Source organism: Falco cherrug, chromosome 4 (genome assembly GCF_023634085.1).
Source record: "Falco cherrug isolate bFalChe1 chromosome 4, bFalChe1.pri, whole genome shotgun sequence".
NCBI lineage: Eukaryota > Metazoa > Chordata > Aves > Falconiformes > Falconidae > Falco > Falco cherrug.
This window is the reverse complement of record NC_073700.1, coordinates 56743154-56762529: the sequence shown is the minus strand read 5'-3', so window position 1 is coordinate 56762529 and position 19376 is coordinate 56743154. Positions and strand designations below refer to the sequence as shown.

Here is a 19376-nt window from a genome sequence, read left to right as displayed (position 1 = left end):
AATAGTAGAAATAGAGCAGTTAAGGAAGGGCTTTGGTGAAGGTGTATCTCATTTCAGAATCATACCCTTGACTTGCAATTCTGATGAGGACATTGTGCATTCAGCAGTGCTAGAAAACATGATCTGGATCAAAATCAGCAAAGTTTAAATTAGCCCAACTTGCCGTTATGTCTCATGGTTGCAGCCAGCATTGGAACAAGAATGTGAATACATAAATGTCTTTTTTTCTTATCCATTTACACTTCTTTTTTTCTCTCTCAGTATTTTTCCCCCACTAATTAACCATTAGCACCTTCTACCCTAATGAAGTAACCAGTGTAGGTGTGCCAAGATGACAGCACTGTTCACTGCTTCACACAGGTCCTCGGCCACAACACGGTCACTGTTGCAGCCAAACACTTTTTGCGTTCGCTGTTAAAAGTGCCAAAGAGATATTTCGGAGTTGCAGAGGGAAGCATCTCTGGGAAACAGTATTACATTTTAGGCCATCGTACGATCATTTTCAGGAATCCTTTTTCATTAGACAGAATAATACAACGTTCCCTGGGGAAGGCAGCAGAGCCGTTGCCACCTGCTCAGTGGGTCCTCAGACCGGGTCAAGGCAGGGTTGCTTTCCAGCACGTCCCCCACCACAGGCTCATAAAATAACGGTGGTGAACTTGGACACCCTAAAGGGCGTATGTAAAGCCCCCAGCCCCTCAGAAGCACTGCCTCCAGCACCTCACAGCCTTCGAGCTGGGGCGTCTCAGCGCTGGCGCGCAGCACCAGCCTTACGGGAACGCCTCAGCCCTTCGCGGAGCCCTCCAGAGCGGCCTCACCCCGCGGGTCTGGGGCCTCCCGCGGGACAACACAGCCCTCGAGGTACTGCAAGGACACCCGTGAGCTGTAATGCAGACAAGGAGACAGCCACAGCCCTTCAGTGAGAAGCCTACTGGCAACCCGCCCTGCCGACAACATGGCGGAGAGCAAGCACAAGGCGGAAGCGCTCGCCCCGCCCCCTCCGGCCGTTGTCCTGGCAACGCCCCGGACCGTGACGGTCCCCGCCCCGCCTCGCTGCGCGGGCTCGCAGCGGGAAGGGGGAGGGACTTCCGGGCCGGCTTGCCCTCCTCGGAAATGACATCAGAGTGTCAACATGCAAGATGGCGGCCCATCATCGGCAGAACACGGCGGGGCGGCGGAAAGTGCAGGTGAGGGCGAAATAGTGGCCCGGGGGGGGCTGCGGGGGGTGCGCGGCGGTGCTCCGGCAGGGCTGGACCGTGGCGCGGCCCGGCAGGAGGAGGACGGGTGGCGGCGGCGAGGCGGAGCGCGGCCCGGGAGAGGGGCGGTGGCGGGGGTGGGGTCAGCGGGTGGGGGTGGCGGGGTGCGGCGGGAGGGCGCCGGGCCAGGGTGGGCTCTTCTCAGGGACGCTGCCTCCCGGCTCCGGGGCGCTGTGGCAACGGCTGCTCTCGGCTGGGGTGGGGGCAGGTGTTGGGGGTTTCTATGGCAACACGGTCGCCGCCTTCCCTTTCCCAACAGCACTGAGGTGACGGGGAGACACCCCGCGCACCCCGGGTGGCGCTGCCCACCGCCGCTAACACCTGTGGCGGAGCGAGTGGCTGCCCTTGGCTCCGCCGCCCGGGGGGAAGAGGGGCTGCTCTCTGCCGAGCGGGGCCGGGCTCCCCAGACCGGAGGAGGCAGCGCTGAGCCACCCCGCCCGCCTGCCCCGTCCAGCTCCGGTCAGGGTTCCTCACGGGAAGGCCGTGGCCTGGACCGTCTGGTGGGTGTAAACCTTCGCAGCTCACCTGAGAGACCATCACGCTTCGTGGTGTGGGCTCATATGTAGCTATAAGTACGCGCTTGTGGCCTTGGCGGAGATTGGAATTATTGAAATGCATGTACGAAGTCAAGAGTCTTTACCAGTAAAAGTCATGCAGTGGTTTTATTATGGTCCTCAAATTTTTGTTCTTCTTTGTGATAGTACCAGCACATTTTTACAGGTTTCACTGTGGGAAAAGATTTAATGCTTTATCAACGTGCATGGCTTGCCTACCTCTAGTGGCAAGCGCAAGTTTTGGCTGTATCTATCCACTGTGAGCAAAAGAAATACTGATTAACCCTGTAATAGGACTAGTATCCTTCCAAACAGAGGTTGGTTCAGGTTTTGAACCTGTTTTTTGCATTTTATCACGCAGAGGAAATGTGCATTTCTTTGTAGCCTTTAGTGGGTTTCATGGTTAAGGTAAGCTCTCAAGCAGTACTGTATTAAGAATTCCTTTGCCCTACCAAAAAAAACCTCTGACACTCTTTAAAATACAAAGAATCCAAAATTTAATATCCCTTTATTGACTTCATTGCCTGTGCCATAAACAAGTTTTTGCAGGTTGCTCTCCTAAGGAGGGGGATTTTATCATAACTACATTTTTCTTTGATGTAGTCCTTTTTATTCATGAAGTATCATTTCCCTGACAGCAACATGCATCAAAGAGTACATTGTTTCCTTTTTTACTGCTACATTCCTTTTCCAAACATTACTTAGCTCAAAAGTTTGTTTTTACAGGTGGTTTTGTGCTGGTTAATGATGTTGTCTTTTCCACTTCCATTGTGTTACATGATCTTTGTTTTTGTTTTGGGTTTGTTTTTTTTTACTTCACTTACTGCTGCAATGGTCTGTGTCTCAGCCTGTACATTCTAAGTCTGTAGAGAACAGCTTTGGTTATAGTATAAGCATATCTAAACCTTGAGTAGAAGCTAGGTATTTTCTTGCACTCATACTATTTCACCTGTTTGGCCAGGGCCTGGATTTTGTTCATGTATTGGAATTCTAAATGGCTGTTTTATCTGTCAGCCGCTAATGGAAAGTTAAAACCACTAGTGATTTATTTTGCTTCCCAATGGCTGAGCATTTAGGGTGCTGCTACATGAAGCTTTTGGGGGGTTGGGGTGGGTGGAGAAATTTCTCTCAAAGCTATGAGGCTAGGAGAAGAAGCTTTTTAAAAAAATACCTCTCGGGCATGGAGGACCTTGATTCCTTACATGGCAGGAGAGCTGACTGAAGTTTATGGAAAACAGAACTGTTATTATCTTGGATGCACCTGTTTTACTGGTATGGAGAACTATCCAAAAAAGTCAGGTTAAGGTGCTTCTGCATATAATTGTATGTTTGTAAGGGTTTAATCAGATAGATGGTTTAGGCCTCAAAATAAATTCCATGCATAAAAAAAGGGAAGAAGTTTAATTATTTAAATGTAAGTCAGGCATTTGAAATGTCTAGTGGCAAGCTGTTGGTGTTTCTTAAGCTTACCTATGCCCGTCTGAAGGCTGCAGTAGTGAGGTTGTCTGTTTTGGGAAGGGAATGGGGATGCAAAGGTGTGTCAGATACTGCTGTGTGGTGAGGAACATTTGGCCATATGCTGTAGCTTTCCGATATGTTACTGTGAATTAAGGTAAGATGAAGCCAATTTTCAGCAGGTGGCTTAAAGTAGCTGCTCTTGAGGGGCTGCGCTGTATCTGCTCTCCCAGACTTGCTGCCTGGCCAGAATATATTCGCCCCCTCACTCAGAACATGGGAATTTTGCCAAAAATGATTTGGATCACCATCTTTCTTACAAAATTACTGACGGATTTTAAACTTTAAGTCTTGTACAGAATAAGATCTTTTTCCACTGGCTTTGTCATGTTTGTGCACTAACACTGCATTATGACAGCAAGTTTAAAGTGGTGGAACAAAAAACCTTTACATTTAGAAAATATTTCAGCTACTGATTTTGTTAATAGTACCATTTATTAAAAGCACACTAGATTTTGTTTGCAGTCACTTACTAGATTTTTATATCTGTCTAATTTTTGTATTTTATAACAAATATCTAATTTTTGTTTATAAATTGTATATATTTCATACATAATACATAAGCAAATGAATAGCTAGTAAGTTGATTCAACTGTAAAAGGATAAAACAAACTTTTTAATGCTTTCCATTGCTTTTATTGTAGGGCCTGGAGCACCTGATAAAAAATTCAAATATCAATATGTTCTTAATTTAAACTTATTTTAGGGGATATATCTGCACTATCAAGATACTAAGGCAGAAGTTTTTTTCTTGGTGGTTGACTGCTGCTTCTCTCACTTTTTTGATGCAATTCATGTCAGATCTCATAGAATCCTTGGAGTGATTTTGAGAAGTACCATTTTTTTAAATTGCTCACAGTAGTATTTGTGTCTTTGAAATTTTACAAACAAGGAACAAGCGCTGTCAGAACTTGGCTGTTCATTGTTTCTTCCACAATGGTGGTGAGGTGGTATTTTTAAAAGCAGATTCTACCCATCTATTAAGACAACATCTGTTACAAATGTCTAGTGTACAAGGGTAACAGGATTTCACATCAGCAGATATACTTATTCATGAGGGAAATACATTTCAGCACACAAAGCCAAGTGAATTTCTTACAGCATCTACAATGTATCTGTTGACAATAGCTTTATCTCTGGGGCTCTTAGTCATTAAAATTTTTAGTCCTGGTCCACTTAGGGTACTGAATCCCATAAATTCTTTATAAGGAGTGTTCACCAACTTGTAATGTTTGTGCACTGCTGCAGTGAAAGGTTCTTATTCATTATGGGAGTTTATAAAAGCTACAGCAGTATAAATGTAAAAGGCCTTGGTCATTATTAAAATATTTAATATCCCACAAATCTTGCCCTTCCCAGACCATCATGGCAAGAAAGTGACTATGATCTATATCATAGTCATTATTATCTTTGTGGTTTGCATCTGACGCTGTGAATCAACACAACCAACAAAACAGTAACATGCTCAGTCTTCCCTCTTTGAAGTGAATGCCAGTTGGTGCTTAGAGTCGTAACTTCCTTGTGACCTTCACAGTCTTTTCCAGGCAGAATACAATACCTTATCTAGAGTGATAAATACGTGTATGCTGTGGGTCAGAGTTTAATTTGATCACGGAAATTTATTCTCAGCCAAAAGCCTGTTGCTTTTGCGTTGTTTAGGTGTATGTGTGTACACACATACTTGAACATATACTTCATATTTTTATATTTGTTTGTATAGTTACTATATTTACTAATAGTTCTTACACTACTATGATCAGTGACACTCAAATGTAAAAAAACCAAGCAAACAAAAAACATTTTCTCCCCCAAAATAAGATTATAATGGAGAGCCACATGTGGATTATCAGCAATCTTCTTCTGTTCATTTTGGTGAAATACTTGGTTTAGTGAACTTGCCTGCTGTCCATCACTCGTACACAAGTGTCAGATCTTTTAAATTAAGTTGCTGTTGATTTTATTGGTCCATTTGAAGTTCCCTGTGTTGAGAGGCATTTCAATGCCCTTTCAACAGTTTTGTGGAACCCTTGATTTGTCCCTCTGTGTTAATATATAAGTAATGCATTTGAATACAAGCCTGGATGCTTCTGGTGTTATACCTCTCTAAAAGATGTGGTGTACAGCAAATGTCTTGTGAGGTTATTTTTAGTTCAGCCACATATTCTGTGTGTCTTGTTCTAGTTTTTTTAATATATATGTATTTCAGTCTGAGTGGCTGGTTTGCAAGAGTGGACCACTTAAAGTGTTTTTTGTTTGGGTGAGAAAATAAATGTATTAAATATATACAATGTAAGAAACTGACAGTTACTGGAATGTCATTAGGCCTCCAATAAGAGTTGGAGAGTCTGTTTTTGTGCCATAGTCGTCTTTTTCAGTTCATATTCTCTTCATGAAAAGTGGTTTGTCTTTTACTTACCTAGCTGCTTAAATAGCAGTATTCATTTGAAATGTTGGTGTGGTATCCAGTAAACTTGCTAATCACAAAGTAATTTTCTTTCATCTTAATTTTCTCCACTTGTGGTTTTAGTATTGGAAATAAAATAATAATAATAAAAAAAAGGATTATGGAGCACATGGTTAATTGATGTTTAATTGGATTAGAATCACCTTTGTTGTTGAAAAATGGCTGTCACAGTTTCTTCCCATGATGTGCAGAAAATTATCATTACCAATTCGTTATACAGTAGAGATTTCTTTTCTTCTTACTCTTGTATCTTAAATGTTAAGGCATTTTATCAGGAAAGGCATACTATTCCTTCTGTGGATGAAAAATAAAACTTTGTAGAATTATAAGTCTGAGGAAAGACAAAAGTAACTGGTTGAATTCTATGAACAGTAGCATTCACTGCTAGATAATTTTGTAAGTGTCAAGCTTTGTTGTTTTGTCATCTTTTTTTCCATCAAAGCAGTCATGTATTTACATGCACAAGAAAATGGAATAGTAAGAACGCTCTTAGATCTACCAGAGACTCATTAACCCTGAAACAATATAATTCCTCTCTTTTTCTCAGTTCTCTTAAAATGTAAACAGTACTTGCCAAGAGATGTTTGACTAAATTCATGTATGGAAGTTATTAAAAGGAATAAAGGGCAAATTAAATTTGGCCTTCATTTGAATATTTCATTACTGGTGGTAGTGGGAAAATGTTGTCAGTTTTTCCCCAGTCATGTCTTTGAATGATGGAGGAACAGCGCCCAGTTGAGCCGAAAGCCACAGTTTCAAGGTCTTCTAGATGGAAATGTAAGTTATGCAAATTCCATTCTAGAAAGAAGCGAAAATTAATTTACTACATATAATCTCTGTGAGCTTTTTTTGCTGCTAGTTTCTGTTGAAGAACAATATTTAGCAAGAAAATATTTTATCCATTACATTTTAAGATATTATGAAGCGACTAATTCTGTGAGGATTAGAGTAGAAATATGATGCTGATTCTGTAGTCCTATGAAAATATAAATCATACGTGAAAAGTACCTTATTTACTAGAGTAAGACAGCATTTGCTTTTTTGCATTTTTAAAATTATTATTTATGGCTCTTCATTTGAACTCCTCTAAATTAAAAAAGTAACATGATTATGAGCAAAAGCTCCTTAAAATGCTCTGGTGACTAATATAGCTTGACAGTCTTATTTATGAGTGGAGTAAAAAGCTCTATATTATATATAATATAATATATGGGAAATATAATAAATATGGGAGGTGACTGACAGAAGAAGAACAAACCCCAAAATTGAAGATTTCTTTAAAAATATCCTGCAGTTTGGAGAAGCAAGAGCTGAAGGGCCTCTGCTGACCTTGTCTGACACTATTTCAGGAAGAGATTGTTCTCCCTGGTAACTAAAATCAAATTTCATCCACTGACCTATAGATTTAGAATTCCTTTTTGTCTTACCTGCTCACATTTAGTATTTTCACCTGAGTATTTTCATTGGTTCTATTCAAGGAGTTTGAAAGCAGTGTGACTTTGATGGCCATCCCTTTACCTTGTGTTTTGTATCACACTGAACCTTGACTTTGTAACATTCCTTTACTCAAGTAGTGTGTGCGGGTCTTCTAGCAATGTAGACATGATATGATCAAGCCAAGGTGAGGAGCTGCACATACATCTTGCTCTCTGCACCACAAAAAAAATCCCACCCAACCCAAAACCTCAGGTATTGGAAGTGTTTTAACATAACAGTTATGTGTGTTTGATGGTGTCTTCTCTCAGTAACATCTTTGAAGCTGTGTGTAGGTGGAGACTTGAGCATGGATAGCAAGAATATTATGGATGAGTTTGGAATGGGTGAGAGAAGCCAAGAGTGCTGGAAAGTAAGACACAATCTGAAACTGGGAGGAAGAACTGCAAGGACTGTGAGTGGCTAACAAAGATAATGAGCAAGAAGTGCTTTAAGAGCATTGGGGCATAACATAATAAACGTAGTAAAGAACTTGTGGATTGGTAATGGAGAGTATTAAGCAGAAGGCTCTTATTTTATTAGGAGGGTTTTAATTTTGATCCTCCAGTGTTGGTCTGTAGAGCTGTGGCAGCTGTTTCTAAAACAGAAAACAGGACTGGATGTGTGCTTTCTAGAAGCATCAGTTCTCTTACTGTGCTCCACTAGGACGGCATAATTCAGTTGAAGTGTTGCTCACATTCACCAAATGGACCTGTCAGTTCTTGTGATATAGAATCTGAGATGCTGTAAAATGTTTCTTCAACGATAAGGACTGCTAAACATTTTGTTTAATTTGTTGTTTTTATTTTGTGTAACTGAGATCTGATCTGGAAAACATTTTCTTTATACTGCTATAATGTAGTTATTGGAGTGAAAAATTGCTTTCAGATCTCTAGCCCAAGACTACTCCTTGAAAGCATTTTCAAAACACTGGTACTTACGTATCCAAGCGATTCGTGCTGTGGGCAGATTGGATTATACCAAGCCTAAAATTTTACCTTGTTCTTATCATGTTTTACAGAATCTGGGAAGAGGCATAGCTGGCAGCTTCCTTTGCTCTTCTCTGTGTGGGCTTTCCTCATACTAATGCAAAAACCCTGTGTAAACCCTGTGATCAGGAGAGATGCAGCACAGTGTAACTGTGTTTACTGAACAGTAATAATGGAGAGTGCTGCAGCCTTTGCAGTATGTCTCCTTAAATCTCCATTTAGTGTTTCTGAACAAAAGAATGAAATAATCTGTACGTGCAGTACTGTCAAACATAGAAGGAAAAGAAACTAAAGGAATAATTTTTCTGAAAGAGCAGTAAATATTTTTGCTTCTTATTATATTAGAAAGTAGGTAGTTCTTAAAAAATTGGTCTCAAAATAATAGTGACATCTGAAATAGCTGGAATTTCTATTTGCAGTCTTTCAATGCTTTGTAGTCCTCAGTCACCATATCCTCTCCCTTGTGAGTCTGGGAAGTACTGTCATCCCAGCTATAGAAACTACGAAACCTACTTAGGAAGTGAGACTCAAACTCGGTGTGTTTGAGATCACCCAGAATATCTGTGCAGAGCCGGGAACTGAACTAAGGACACCCTGGGTCGAAGCTGGAGTTGTAGTGATTAAATTATTTTTGGGCTCCAGTTCTAGCACTGCTGATACCTTCTCTATGATTCTTCCCCATTTTCATGGGGGAGGAGTAATTGAGGTGGTACAGGTAACTCTCAAACTGACAGACTTCTTTAATGCTTATAAAGCTCTTAATATTTTCTACCTTTTCTACCTTACAGAGATGACATTAGTTGTTAGGATTTTATGGCCAAGTCAATATCTTCATACCGTAATTGGATTTGTGTAAATGTATTTTAGGTTTCTTATGTGATTAGAGATGAAGTGGAGAAGTATAACCGAAATGGGGTAAATGCACTTCAGCTGGATCCAGCATTAAATAGACTCTTCACAGCAGGTCGAGACTCTATTATAAGGATATGGAGTGTCAATCAGCACAAGGTAGGTAATGAGAGGATTCCTATGTCTAAACCTACTTTTTTCCAAGTTACCATGCTAGTAAGCTGCCTACGGGTGGGCATCTAATACTGTTTTTTAACAGCTGCCAATTATTACGATAAGATCATTTTGATATTGCTCATACTGTGATATCTTGCATAGCTATAGAGTTCTTTCACAAAAAGATTCTGGGATAGTGACTTCAAGCAACTCTGCTTTAGGCAATTTGTGATCCATTTGAAGGTTAAAAAAAATACCACAACAGGATCTGATAGTCACAATCTTTTCTATTTGTGATGAGATCTTACAAACTTTTTTTTTTTAATTTGCAGCAAGACCCTTATATAGCATCTATGGAACATCACACAGATTGGGTAAATGATATTGTGCTCTGCTGCAATGGGAAAACGTGTAAGTACTTAAATGTTTGAAAACTACAGTATTCAGAAATTGGGTATAAAAGTATATTGTCCGCTGCTTTAATTATTTACATCTTTTCTTAGCATGTAAAATTAATTTGTGATGTGTATTGTAAATTTGATGAATAGTGTGAGCAGATATTTTAATGAAAATTTAAATGTGTATATAAAGGATTCCTTTAATCTTTTGAAAAGCAAATTAGAGTAGTACCAATATGCTCTAAAGTAATATACAAGCCATTAATGTTTACTCTTTATTTTTCCAATTTAGTGATATCTGCTTCTTCGGATACTACTGTTAAAGTGTGGAATGCACATAAGGGATTTTGCATGTCAACACTAAGGACGCATAAGGTGAAAAACATTATCTATAAATACTGTGTGTTATCACTGACAGTCTTTTAAATATTAAGAACTAGACTTCAAATAGATAATACTGTTGATTAGTGTTATATTTACTTTATTGTAGGATTATGTGAAAGCCTTAGCATATGCAAAAGATAAAGAGCTGGTAGCATCTGCCGGGCTGGACAGACAGATATTCCTCTGGGATGTAAATACTCTAACAGCACTGACTGCCTCAAACAACACCGTAACAAGTAGGTACCAAGGGAGAGGAGGCAAATTCAATGCATTTTATTGAGTAGCATAATCTGTGAAATCAATTTAAAACTATAGGTACAGTTTCTGAATGTACATAAAAAATGTGCAAGTTTTTAAGGTGGTATTAGTGTGTAATCAGTCCATTTGTTGCATTATATAATAGCTGAAAATCTAGAGCAGCCAACAGTCATGGCATTTAGAATAAAGGACAGGTCTCTTTGAACATTTTCTCCTGAAATATAGTGTGCAGGTATTCTCTGAAACTTGACAGAGCTTTAGCTCAAGGAGCTTTTTGCTCCTCAACTTACCTGTTACAGAAATTTTTCCTTAGGTTAGTTGTCAGTGCAGTTTCTGTGTATTATAATTGGGCTTCTTTTTTTGTCTATACAGATGCTGAAAAAAAAAATGCAGTGTGACTCCTAAAGCAGGTCTTCATACACTTATCAAATCTATCTGTCAGAAGAATAAAGTTACTAGATATATTAGATTAAAAACCATGCAAAATAATACTAAGCACTAATTTACATGTAAGGGTAGCATACTAGTGGGATCTAACTCACTCAATATTAGAAGGCAAGTGGAAACTACTTATCAGGGTTAATCCTTAATGTTATCATCTTTTAGGAAGTCATCTGTTGTGCTTCTCTGTCCCAGTAAAGGCATTATGGTATATTATGAGTTCTTTTCCCATAGAGCAATTCCAACACTGCTTTCTTAGAACAGACAGGATAGAGCTGGTTAAGTTTCTCTTCTGGAAAGCATGACACCAATCTTCAGTTAGATTTGATTGCTCAAGTGAATAATATAAATCTGGGTCATCAGCATCCTGGTTTGTATTGGCTATTTTACAGTATATTTTTTCAAAAAGAGGTCTAGTTTGACCACAGTGTGTGTTGCTGATTGTAGGTAGGTTGCAAAAACAGTGTTCAAAGTGACTGATCTTTTTTGGTTTATATTAGTGTTTGATATATGTTTAAACAGTAGCAGAGTCTCAGGTGTACGCATTGGGAAAGAACATACTGTCTTGCTACACGGCCATACTTGAATTTTCTAAATAAGACTATGTGCTTCCTCATTCATAGGTTAGGAGTGACTCAAGAAAAATCTGCAAGACTGAAATTTGGAGCTGGCATGACATACTTTTAAGAAATTTCAGGAACATGTGATTCTGTAAATAAGAGGCAGGCATGTAGTTGTTTTGGTGTGGCTTTCTGTTTTGGCTAATTCTGAAGGGGGTGTTAATTTTATGGATTTGGTATCTTCTAGAACCAAGGATGCATCTGGTGGGCAGAACTGTCAGTTTTGTATTTGTTCTGTCTACTGGACTTTTTAATTCAAGTATGGCCTTATCTCTGTAGCCTTCAGAACAGAGATGGCTTCCAGTGAGCTGTGTTGCACTGTTGTGTCCCTGCCCACAGCAGGGTGTTAGGAATTAGATGATTTTTCGAGTTCCCTTCTGACCCAAACCATTCTGTGATTCTATGATAATAGTATTGAGATGGCACATGGCTGCATATAGCTAGATTTACCTTATATTTCCCAGAAGTTTTCTTTCACTGAAAGTAGAATTATTTCATCACCAAACTTTGCTGATAACTCTAAATTACGCTGTCTGGTTGAACAGGGATTGTTTTTTAAGGAAGAATTTATTTGCTGGCTTGAAGGAAGACTCTGTTGTGGGGGAAAATTTTTTTTTAATACCACAATAGTGATACAGAACCTAAATGATTCAAGTGAATCATAAATGGGAGACGGGGACTACTGAGGAGCTGATGCTTGTTTTGAGCCCCATATCAAATGGAAGTGGAGACATTACCTCTGAGATGACAGAAATAAGTTTGCATTTCTAGAGTTAGAACAGTAATGCTTCATAAGAGGGAGGAAGGGGAAGTTTTCCTTTCTGGTGCTCCCAACTAATAATATTTCTATTGGGAAGAACACAGTATGTGTCCTTAAAGCTGCTTTTCCTCAGTCCTTTCAAACAATATTGATTTTTTCAGAGTGCAAATGAAGATTGTTCTTGTACAATAGTTTCCTGTCCGATTACATGGAAGCGACGTACACAAGCCAGCAGTAAAAGGAAGCCTATTTTTAGAGTCTTTCAGTCAGCATAGACATAAATTTAAATTAAGTGGAGAGATTTTGCTTTTGAGAGGTAGCCCCTTCCAGAAGAGGGTGGAGTTAAGCTTTGCTTTTGTTCTGGCATAAATTTTGCCTCTGTACACTGAAGGCTCTCTCTTCCATTCCTGATCTCCAGCTTGTGATAACTGCAAATTATCCCTTCATAGATTATGGTTGTTGAACAGTGTGCTAACCTTCAAGACTTTCAGTTCTGCTTTTTGCCTTCAACTATCCTCTGAAGACAGTGGAAGACTGTCCCTTTATTTTGGCTATAAATAATAGATTTCATTTGAAAGTTTACATTTGGATAGCAATAGCTAGTGGTTAAGAGGACTCTGAAGTAAAGCTGCATAATTCTTCCACTGTGACAAAATGTTTGTGTGTTAGAAACTTATTTCCATAATATACATAAATCGTTATATAAAGTTTCACATTTTTGCTAGCGGTACAGCTTGTTGCTCTCCTCAGCCTTCTTGGCATGCTGATTGTATGGTTTGGGGGCTTGACGAAATGCCTAATGGTGCTCTCTAAATAGATGATTTTCATTTGCTGTGTCTGTTTCATTTGCTTTTCCTTGTTGAGGGATTGGTACTTTAACCTCTCCAAAAGTAGATTAGGCTAGAAGGCACAGAATTCCTCAACTCTGATGGTAGTTGTGATGCTAAGGAATTGCCATATGGTTTTCACAAACTCAGAGGTAGCATCCGTGCCCAAGTAACACATTTCAGCACTGCAGTGTAACTTCAGTGATGCATCTCTGCTGAACTAAGAGAAGAGCCTTTAATATATAACATAGAATTTTACTGCTACTTGTCTTGAAAAAAAAATCTCTGCACTTAAATCCAAATGCTCTGTGTTATAAGATATAGAATTGTTTAGGTTGGATCATTCTCTAATAGAATAGTTGAGAAGAGCAAGAGTACCTTGATGGTCCTGGCAATGAATGCCTAAAGGTCACTGAGATTGAAATGACCCGAAGTCTGAGGGGTTACTTTGTTTTTATGCAGCGGTAGGTTAACAACTGGGATGGGTTTTTTCTACCAGTATGCTGTCTATAGTCTTTCTTTTTTTTTTAAAGCAACTCTATATATGGGGTAGAGTGGCACTATTTTCATGGGTCAAAGGGTATTAAAATACCCTAAAATACAGGTTTTGAGTGAATATAGGTGTTTTTCAAATGACAGCATTAAAATTGAAAATGAAAATTTTATTTTGCAATAGCTTCTTCCCTGAGTGGGAACAAAGACTCTATCTACAGCCTTGCAATGAATCAAATGGGAACAGTTATTGTATCAGGGTCCACTGAAAAGGTAAGTAAAAGTCTGGTAAGGCTCATTCCACTTCAGTTTAAGGATTCATATGAAGAGACTGTTTTATTCATGTTCAGTGTTGTGGGTTTTGTGTTTTTAATAGTGAGGGTAGACAATTTTAAGTGGGAGTGTAAGTGTAGGATACAAATACCTACCTCAGTCTGAAGATGTGTATATATCCGTATAGCTTTAATACACAGAAGACACAATTGGAACATCTTGTGTAACCCTCTCTCTATCAGACATCATTACGTTTCACCACAAGAGCTCTGACTTTGAGGGTGTGTTACTCAGATGATTATGAAAACTGAAGCAGTTGCCACAGGTAAGAAAGAAGTGGTGCCAGCGATTTGTAAGTCCCCTACAGGAGGTGGGAAATGAACTCATGAAGTTCAAGTGTTACCAAGAGATAGCCCATGCTGTTTGTTGTAAAGGAAGATGAAACACCCTAAAGTCCCCTGCAAGTTGGGGTATTTTTACCTAATCTTACCTTGAGAGAATTTTATTTTCAAGTCAATATAAAAATGAAAATAGGATACATGAGCAAAATGCCTGAGAAGAGTCTCAGAATCATTTTTTTTTTTACCCACATCACACTATCCTGTTCCCAGTCACTTCCATTCCTTGATTTCTTAAGAAGACAGAAAAAGTCAGAACAAATGACATTAAAACCAAGCAAAGAAAATCATATCTGATTACTAGAGCTGCATAAGACGTAGTTCTGTCTGTCTTGTTCTGATGAGGTATGTTTTTGGTGGTGGATGTCTGTGTGCTTGGAATAAGGGTCAGTTTATTCAGAAAGGCTTAATTTTCTGTAAAGAAAATGCATTCTTGGGAAGAACAATGTTAATGCCAGTTATCCAATGTCTATTTATGTAGGTTCTAAGGGTGTGGGATCCGCGAACTTGTGCAAAATTAATGAAACTCAAAGGGCACACGGACAATGTAAAAGCTTTGTTGTTGAACAGAGATGGCACCCAGGTATGTGCTTTAACTCGAGACTAAGACATTTTACAGAATGCAGAAATGTCCTTAGTCTTTTTCAATATATTTCTTTTATACATAGATTACCGAAGGTAGCTTAACAAGTATTTTACAGGTATTTAGTGATTAAAAGAGGGAGGCTGGTGTGTGAAAGCTCTATGTTATTACAGGTCCATCTAGGTATGGAGGGGATGGTTTACATAAAATGTCTGGAAATTGTGGCTAGAGTTGTTAACTGATAGTCTTCATTTAGCACTGTCGTATTGGAATTGTGAAAGTTCTCTATGGAAAAAAATATTTTTAAAGACTTAAATCAAGCGGGTATTTAATTATGATGGTTGTTGCTCAGTGTCTTTCAGGCAGCTCTGATGGAACTATCCGCCTGTGGTCCCTTGGGCAGCAGAGATGTATAGCCACATATCGAGTCCATGATGAAGGGGTTTGGGCTCTGCAAGTCAATGAAGCCTTCACTCATGTTTATTCAGGAGGAAGAGACAGGAAGATTTATTGTACAGATTTACGAAATCCTGACATCCGTGTGCTTATCTGTGAAGAAAAGGCACCAGTGCTTAAGGTAATTGAGTTTAATTCAAAGAATCACAGAATGGTTGAGGTTGGAAGTGACCTCTGGAGGTCATCTGGCCCACCCACTCCCCGCTCAAGCAGGGCTACCTAGAGCCGATTGTCCAGGACCTGGTCCAGGTGGCTTTTGAATATCTCCAAGAACAGAGACTTTGCCACTTTTCTGGGCAACCTGTTCCAGTTCTCAGTCACCCTCGCAGTATAAAAGTGTAATTGTATTGCATGTTGTCTGATGAAATAGTGGCTTGAGGTATAAGTTGATAGAAGAACGTGTCTTGGGTAACAAGTGTTTATTACACCACATCTTCAGTATATTGGCTTTGTCTCCTAAATTATGTCTGAAACTTTATTGTCTGAAGAAGATAAATTCCTGGCAGCTACTTAAATATGCAAATTCAAATATTACTGAAATTGAATATGCTTCAGACATGAAAAGTTGTTTTTACCAGTCTCTAGTACAGTTTTAAGAAACTAAGCTGGCATTGTCAAGACAAAAGGACAAAAAAATGGATGTTTCTTAGCAGCAATAGATACACAGAGGGTTATCTTAGAATATGTTGCATACTCACAGGAACCAGGAGTGAAATTTGTGGGGTTTTTGAACACCTAAGCATGACGTTTTCTTAATGGGAGAAAATTGCGTGCACATGTCTGAGTCTTTTGAAGAACTGCTTTTTTGATAATTTTTTTTTTTACTGTCCAACTGTAGATGATGTGACCTAGAAACACGTAGGTGTAAAGGCAGTGAGCAATTGAAACAGATACCAGTATCTAAGCAATCTGGCTTTCCTTGTGAGTGAACTTTGGTTTAGTGTGTTCAGATAAAATCCTGGATATATTAACTGTATTTTTGAGAAAGTCAGAATCAGACTTTTCAGTTCAAAATGGAAAATGACAGCTATGATCAGCTGTACAAAGATCAGAAGGGGTCTCTAAGATCTTTGCTACAGTGATTCGTTATTGCCCAAGAAATGTAACAGCAAAGCCAAATGCATAACAGTCTGCTTTTTCATTAGTACAGAACTTTTTACGTTCTCTTTGTAATGATGTGAAGTATCTGAATACAGGGTAATTCAGAAAATACTGTATTTATCAAACTGTCAGACAAGATTGTGTCATGCTAGAAGCAACCTTATATACTGCTTGTTTAGATACGTTGCATCTACTGTTGCCCATGTCCAGAATCTATTTGTTGAATATTTGAAATAATTTCTCTGGAGTTTCAAAAATCACAGCTTAGTTAGTTTTCATTTAAACTTCGTATTCTTTAGTAAACTGAAAGTAGTGCTGTTTCTGAGATACATTCAAGTATGGGAGCAGGTCTACACAAGCAAATATTAATTGAATAAAGGAAAATTAAGTTAAACATGCCTGAAAGTATTTGTGGTTTCTTTGTTTAGATGGAACTTGACAGATCAGCTGATCCTCCTCCAGCACTTTGGGTTGCAACAACTAAATCCTCTGTGAATAAATGGGTAAGTGATGTATTTTACACTCTGTGAATTCAATTAAGCAGTCGTGGTGTTTGCACTCTTGGTTTGGGAGCTGTTGGACTGTTGTTTGCAACTTGACTGTGACTTGCTATGATCTATAAGCTTTCTTTAAAAAAATAATATGCTAATATTGAAACTGATCAAAAGACATTAAGCTTTGAATTGCTGTCTATTTATGCTGCTTTTAGAAATAAATTATCTTCCTCTGAACTGGACGGTTAACAAATAGCAGCATGAACTAAGCGTTGTTACAGATAGAAGCAGTTTATAGATTATTATGAATGTGTCATTATTTTATTTCTTTCTTTAGACTTTGAAGGGAATTCATAATTTTAGAGCATCTGGAGATTATGATAATGATTGTAGCAACCCTATACCACCCCTGTGTACACAGCCTGACCAAGTTATAAAAGGTAAACAGCTGTTTTTCAGACTGCCTTATAAAATCTGTTATCATTACCAGAAATGGTAGATGTTTACAACTAGCTCAAGTTTTTGGGTGCCTGATACTATGATTTCAACCAAACCAAAACAAAGACAATGTGGTTATCACCTATCTAGTGTTAGCTACGTTTAAAATATTGTTCAAACCTTGGTGATATCCAAGTCTTATATAAAATAGTGAAACCAAAGAACAATCACATGTGTCATGTTATACAGTTTAATTTAATGTAATATTAGGAAAAAAACCAACAACCAACACTGTAGTGACCTTAACTCTTTTTGTTTGCTAGGCGGTGCTAGTATTATTCAGTGCCACATTCTTAACGACAAGAGACACATATTAACCAAAGACACAAATAATAATGTGGCATACTGGGATGTCTTGAAGGTAAGTATATAATTTTGGATTAAGCGTCTGCTGTTGGATGTGTAATTATTTTGTACCTTTTTTATATAATATTTTTAGTGTGTAAGAGACCTACGGTAGAAAGTAAATTATCTTTCTGTCCCATGACTTAATGCAAAGATTGCTTTTTGAAAAGGGAGGGGGTATTTTTGAGCTTTTCTGTATCTTTGCCTGATGCGAGGCTGATGTATTCGTTCACCTGAAAGTCGGACCCTTGAATTCTGTCCTGAAAATAGTAATGTTTGTTTTGATTGGGTTTTGTTTCAAAGAGGGCTTGTAGAGGCCTCTGGTCATGTCTGCCCAATGCAGAACAGAGTAGCATAAGAAAGCTTAGCCCGCGAAAGGGAAACCTGTGCTTCAAGTCCTACTGCAAACCTACAGATCCCAAGCGAGCGTGCCAACTAGCAGTCTGTGGACTATTCTGGAATTTATCCTTGTTAGTTGGAAATATAGCAGGCAGCGAGGCAGGACTGGAAGGACAGTTAGCAGAAAGAAGCATAGCTCCTGCCTAGTGTTACTTACTCCTCTGAGGAGAGACTTGACGTGGCATTTCTTTTTTTTGCTTTACCCAGTGATTTGTCAGAGGAGAAGGAAAAGGGTGTGGAGAGAAAGGACTGGAATCCCAGATCAGTGAGGTGGCCAGCAGTTTCTTCCTTTGCAAAATCCTGTTTGAAATTCTAAATCTTGTTTTCATCTTGAACAATGTGGTGCTCCATCCAAGATTAAGTAACGAAGTGCAGCACGCCCAGCTAACCTACTGAGTTGCTGACTGAAGGGAGGAAGAAGGGAATTAAGTTGGAGAATTTAGATTTGTACTAGAAATTATCTAGATTACTTTTGTGGAAAAGTGAATAGCTTTTCTTTCTTTCAGTTTATGGTTGGTATATACTTAAATCAGTATTAGATCTCAGGACCAAAGTCAAATGCTAATGATAATTTGTACCTTCATTCAATTATTTTTTTCTCTTTTAAGGCTTTCAGAAGCATCTGTTAGATATGTTTAAATATGTATTTGCTTTAGAGATGAGGTTACTTGCCAGGTGGAAGTGTCATTGTATGTGTAGGATCACTGCACTCTAAAGCTGAGATTCTTTTTTGAATGCGCTGGAAGAAAATAGGGAAGTTTTCTTACCTGTAGCTACACCCTCCAGTCTTTGCTTCCTGTAACTTCCTAGATTTTGAGGAAATAAGTCTTGCAAGGTTATAATCCTTAGACTTTGCTTAAAGCATGTGTTTCAGGATGACTTTGTGAGTGGAATACAAGGATTTCGATGTTAACAGACTTGCTTAAGGAACTTTAAAAGTATAAATTAAAACAGATAAACTAAAACAGGAAAAAAAGAATCTGCACACAAATGCACTCACTGCTGTTCCCATTGCAGTAGTTGAGCTGAATTTGTTGCTAGATTGGCAACAAGTATTGGTGTTTGGTGTTTGATAGAGAGTTGTACTGAAATATTGATACTGATGGGGAGAAGAATGACAGAGGGTGATAGAAGACAGCTATCTACTCAGTGATAAGGAAAATGTTTTTTATTAATGGGAAGTAATACTTCCATACCATTCCAATGTCTTGATGCCACTACATCAGGTATAAATAATAAATAGCAAATAAAAATTATTTACCACATAAACTATTGTTTAATTTTTTTGAGAAAATGTTGAACCTTTAACTTGTGTGTCTCTGGACTACAGCACTCTTGGAGAAATCATAATTTGTAATCATTCCAAGTGTATATGAAAGTCAAGCAAATGATT

The 19376-nt window shown here is 38.7% G+C and overlaps 1 protein-coding gene across 1 annotated transcript in view; it reads left to right on the top strand.

The window, feature by feature from the left end:
* Window positions 1–1097: 1097 nt before the first annotated feature.
* The window catches only part of WDR48 (WD repeat domain 48), a 28694-nt gene continuing 10415 nt past the window's right edge, over window positions 1098–19376 (top strand). The window contains exons 1-11 of the mRNA XM_055707852.1: window positions 1098–1187; window positions 9119–9259; window positions 9589–9667; window positions 9947–10029; window positions 10145–10274; window positions 13621–13709; window positions 14589–14690; window positions 15043–15267; window positions 16676–16750; window positions 17079–17181; window positions 17503–17600. Of these exons, the coding sequence (XP_055563827.1) occupies window positions 1140–1187; window positions 9119–9259; window positions 9589–9667; window positions 9947–10029; window positions 10145–10274; window positions 13621–13709; window positions 14589–14690; window positions 15043–15267; window positions 16676–16750; window positions 17079–17181; window positions 17503–17600 (1173 nt within the window). The 5' untranslated portion in view covers window positions 1098–1139. The remainder of the gene's footprint in view (window positions 1188–9118; window positions 9260–9588; window positions 9668–9946; window positions 10030–10144; window positions 10275–13620; window positions 13710–14588; window positions 14691–15042; window positions 15268–16675; window positions 16751–17078; window positions 17182–17502; window positions 17601–19376) is intronic.